Raw genomic sequence first — 4,767 nt, 5'->3', positions numbered from 1 at the left:
AGCCTATGGGGCCGCTCATGTGTCCTGTTGTCTGTAGGTGCAGTCAGTGACCCGGGCGTGTTCCTATCAGTGACCCTGATGTGGTACAGGTAATGCCCCAGGTGTGTTCCAGTTAGTTGTTAACGAGCTGCAGAGTGACAGGAAGATGGAAGATGGACTGAAGTTAGTCAATTAGAGCCGCAGCTCGTTAGGGTCTGACATGAAGCTTTATTCTTCTTCATGCATTTTATGTAAAACAGGTTCAAAACAAAGATTTTCTGCTGCTGCAGCTGCTCTACAGAAAAACAAGGTTCAACAAACACAGCACTGTGCAAAATTCTTAATCCAGTCCTGATCCAGTCTCTTGATCAAACTGCTCCTTCAGTCCTGATCTAAACTCCCGACTGGGAGCCTGACAGGTGAGTCTGCAGCAGTTCCAAAGCTGATATTCTTTTTAACGAGTAGATTTTCTGCATTTATCTCCCTCTGACAGATTTACTGACACGGAACCAAAAGTTCTGATGATATTTACAGTAGGACAGTCCGACAGAAGCTGAAAAGGATGACAGAAGGAGGGCAACAGTTTGACGAACTGAAGGAAAACTATAAAATAACTGAAACCTGAGAGGTGAGACTAATTAGATTAGGACTGTAAAATGTACGAACTGACAGGTGAGACTAATTAAAGTAAAAATATAAAAGTTTTTACTGACAGGTGTCGGAGCTGCAGACCTTCACTCACTCTGAACTACATTCATGGTTGCTTTTTTATTAAACCACATTTTCTCCCAAACAGAAGGAAAGAAGACATTTAGAGAAACTCTCCGACTGATGAAGTGAAAAAACACAAAGCTGTCAGAACCCAGAGTGGGCCAGAACCTACAGAGACCTCAGTCAGAGTCCGGTCTGAAGGGCTAGGGTCCGATGAGACCAGAATCCACCTGTATGGGACCAACTTAAAGCACCATGTTTGGAAGAAGAGACTGAATGATGCTGAAAATGATTAGAAGAAACACCGTCCCCACAGAGGAGGTTGGAGCTGATTATCTGTTAGGGTGCAGGACAACTTCCCCACAAGGAGGGTACGCCAAAGTCCTTCCAAACATGTGTTCAAACCTGGAAGCTCCTCAGAGTTTCTGACCTGCAGATCGGTCACAGATCAGCAAAATGAAAGCTGCTGAAGAGAAAACTTTAACCGGAGAGAGACGATCGATCTGCAGCACAGAGGAGAGGTCCGACTGGAATACTAAAGACCCCCCGAGTCCAGAACCACATGACCCGCCTGAATAATGAGGCTCAGAGTCCTGCAGCATCAACCCAGGATCAGTGTGCTTCTGTTTGGTTCCTGTCAGGTGTGTGTGTGTGTGTGTATGAGAACAGATTTAGTTGGTTTTGTGTTTGGGATGCATTCCTCTCCTTGGCCCGTTGTCATTAAATGGTTCATGTAATAAGGTGATTGGTCAGAGACACTCAGAGGTTCTGTCCTGCTTCTTTATTTTAGTTCTGGTTCTGGACTGATCAGAAGTCTCTCCTGCTGTTGGGTCATGTGAAAGGACAGCTGGAAAGTTTGTTGTTTATCCCAGTGAGGGAACAGTTCATCCCCACTTTAGCTTTCAGTGTTGAATCAAACAATAATAAAGGAAAATGTAAAAATATACTGCATATCATGATAAAGTTCTAAAATATCACAATAATAATTTAGGGTCATATAGCCCCAGACTGAGGTGGAAGGAGAACTACGTGTCACAGTTCTGGGAAAGAACAAACCAAGAACGCAGGCTGACAACAAGGAGCTGAAAGAATAACTTATAACGAAAATCAACAACAGATAAAAAGTCATTAAAATGTATTTTAAGTAAAAGTTACTCAGTTACTTTATTACTCTCCTGTGGGACACAAAGGACAGGAGGACTTCTTTCCTCAAACAAGTTCTTAAATAAAACATGTCCAGATGTGATGTTTGAAACGCTTGGAGGGAATAAAATCCCATCCAGTGCAGAACCTCCACGGAACCACAAACAGCTGGAGAGAAACTCCTAAATGAGCCGCTCTGCTCTGGATTTGGACCAGTCCATCCCTACAGGGAGACAGTTCTTCCTCTCAGACGCAGAAGGACATAGAAACATGTGTAAACATGTCATACTTCTATTAAAAAGAGGTTCAGGTTCAGGTTCTGGTTCTGATGAAGGTCAGTGGATCACGAAGGGAGGCTAAAGGTTTAGCTGCTATAACGAGCTGAAAGACCACAGAGGAGGATTCCTTTGAGCCAGGTTAGATCACCATGGTAACAGAGACTGAACTCATCCTGCTGGAACCTGTGGAACCAGTGAAACTGGTTTTTATCAACAGAACCAACTGGACCTGGTCAAAAATAAAACATACTGGAGACAGCATTGTCTCTTTCTGACCAACAGCTGCAGCGATTTAAAGTCTGACCTTGAGACTGTCAGGAAGCTCAGCGATAGCAGCCCAGTCCAAACCCAATAGAACCAAAGCTGTCCTGTAGATTTGTACTGATTGATCAATACAGACAGAACCATCAGCAGCATCTCCTTAGTCCTACTGGACTCCACCTAATCAACCAGCACCAGGAACCGGTCCCAGCGGTCCAAAGAGAATAAAACTTACCCCTGTCTCTCTCCGTCCACCAGGATCCGAACCAGGATTCCTGTAACAGCTACCAGGATCGGGTAGTGGTCCACACTCTCCAGACCTGCAGATGACAGACAGAACCCGCGTAAGTAACAGAACCAGGTTCCAGGTTCCTGGTTCCAGGTACGAGCTGCAGTTCTTCAACAACAACATGCTCCGATTTCATTTTTCTGTTTTAGTTGTAAAATGTAAGGATTGATCTGATCAGAGACAAAATATTCTAAAAAAAATATCATAAAAATGTCAAGAAATGGATGTTTTTCTAGAACAAATCCAGACTTTTTTCTGACTGCAAACCGGACTCTTAAACCCTGCAAACCGGACTCTAAGACCCTGCAAACCGGACTCTGAGACTCTGCAAACCGGACTCTGAGACCCTGAGAACCGGACTCTGAGACCCTGCAAACCGGACTCTAAGACCCTGCAAACCGGACTCTGAGACCCTGAGAACCGGACTCTGAGACCCTGCAAACCGGACTCTGAGACACTGTAAACCGGACTCTGAGACCCGGACTCTGAGACCCTGCAAACCGGACACAGTTTAATGAAGTTCTTCTGCTGAATCGGCACAAATCAACACAAACAACAATCTGATAATCAGACTAAGTTGACAGCTTCTCTCCTCCCGGTGATCCAGGACCCATGGTCAACCAGAACCTGCCATTATGAACAGTTAGAACCAGTTCGGTTTGAGTAGCTAACCCTGAACCAGGACCTGAAACGGCAGAACAAATGGATTCGGGTCAGAAAGTGTTCGTACCTGGCAGTCTCAGGTTGACGACCCGATCAAAAAGGTTCTTCTCAGCCGTGACTCTGTTCAACACCTGATTCAGAAGCTGCAGACAGAACAGGAAGTCTTCATTATTCACAAGAAGAACCACAAACTTATTCTGGATAAGGAGTTCTAGATATAAAGTTAGAAAGAGTTCTGGACCTGGCTGTGTGTGACCATGTGTGTCTGAGGAAGAGGTTCAGGGGTTTTTGGGTTTAGTCAAAGACCAGAATCTAAATTCATTCAGAGCTAAAACTCAAATTCTGGTTCTGGGATCCGATTCCGTAAATAAAAACTCCTGGAAATGTTTCCATCCAGAACCGCTCCGATACCTCAGGTGTTCTCCTCTCCATCTTCAGCAGCAGCAGAATCGGACCCAAATGGGTTCTGAGCGTTCTGCTCAGAGAACTTTAAAGACCCCAGGTGAGCCTGACCTGAGCGAGTCGCCTCAGCAGCAGCTCCGCTGACGGACGGGACCAGTCCAGGAAGATCTCTGGTACCAGAGTGACGGTCATCTCCAGAACCCGCAGTAGGCTGACGGACAGGTCAAAGCAGGTAGCACACACCTGGACAGAGAGTTTACCATAGAGGTGACAACACTTTGAAACCAGAACCAGAACCATGCTGACCCTGATGGAATGTGATACCTTCAGCTGACGAGTGTCCACAAAGTTCCTCTCAGGACGTTCTGCCGCCTGCTGGATCTGAGGACCACAGAGTTTTATTAGTTCAGAACCAGAACACTTCATGATCCAGCTCAACCTTTGGTAATGCTAGAACCTCAGGGCTCATCCTTGTTTTTGGGTTACCATGTTACCATGACAACAGAAGAAAAACGATCCTCTACAGACGGCTTAATGTCTGATCCACCTCACCTCCTGGATCATTCCGATGAACTCGGAGAAGGCCCAGTTCAGCTGGTTCAGGACACTGTTCAGGAATGAGGCCGCCATGTCTTTGTCCACAGTCAGCAGCTCCGCCATGTGTCTCTGCAGCAGCAATGATGGACACGGCTCTGGACCAATCAGACGACAGGAAGTCAGGTCAGGAGGACAAAACACAGTGAGAGGGACTACAGAGACCGGACTCAGGAGGTCTGTCAGGAACTACTACAGAGACCTTACTCAGGAGGTCTGTCAGGAACTACTACAGAGACCGGACTCAGGAGGTCTGTCAGGAACTACTACAGAGACCGGACTCAGGAGGTCTGTCAGGAACTACTACAGAGACCGGACTCAGGTCGTCTGTCAGGAACTACTACAGAGACCGGACTCAGGAGGTCTGTCAGGAACTACTACAGAGACCGGACTCAGGAGGTCTGTCAGGAACTACTACAGAGACCGGACTCAGGGGGTCTGTCAGGA

At 46.4% G+C, this 4,767-nt stretch overlaps 1 protein-coding gene across 1 annotated transcript in view; it reads right to left on the bottom strand.

The window, feature by feature from the left end:
• Positions 1 to 2,583: 2,583 nt before the first annotated feature.
• Positions 2,584 to 4,767, bottom strand: part of LOC108229110 (E3 ubiquitin-protein ligase RNF123-like) — a 7,806-nt gene continuing 5,622 nt past the window's right edge. The window contains exons 4-8 of the mRNA XM_017404767.3: positions 4,279 to 4,418; positions 4,051 to 4,107; positions 3,838 to 3,969; positions 3,392 to 3,467; positions 2,584 to 2,692 (exon numbers count right to left, since the gene is read on the bottom strand). Coding sequence (XP_017260256.1) covers positions 2,604 to 2,692; positions 3,392 to 3,467; positions 3,838 to 3,969; positions 4,051 to 4,107; positions 4,279 to 4,418 — 494 coding nt within the window. The 3' untranslated portion in view covers positions 2,584 to 2,603. The remainder of the gene's footprint in view (positions 2,693 to 3,391; positions 3,468 to 3,837; positions 3,970 to 4,050; positions 4,108 to 4,278; positions 4,419 to 4,767) is intronic.

The sequence above is a fragment of the Kryptolebias marmoratus genome, unplaced genomic scaffold (assembly GCF_001649575.2).
Source record: "Kryptolebias marmoratus isolate JLee-2015 unplaced genomic scaffold, ASM164957v2 Scaffold77, whole genome shotgun sequence".
NCBI classification, from domain to species: Eukaryota; Metazoa; Chordata; class Actinopteri; order Cyprinodontiformes; family Rivulidae; genus Kryptolebias; species Kryptolebias marmoratus.
Note: the sequence above shows the minus strand (reverse complement) of the source record. Positions and strands in the feature narration are given on the sequence as shown.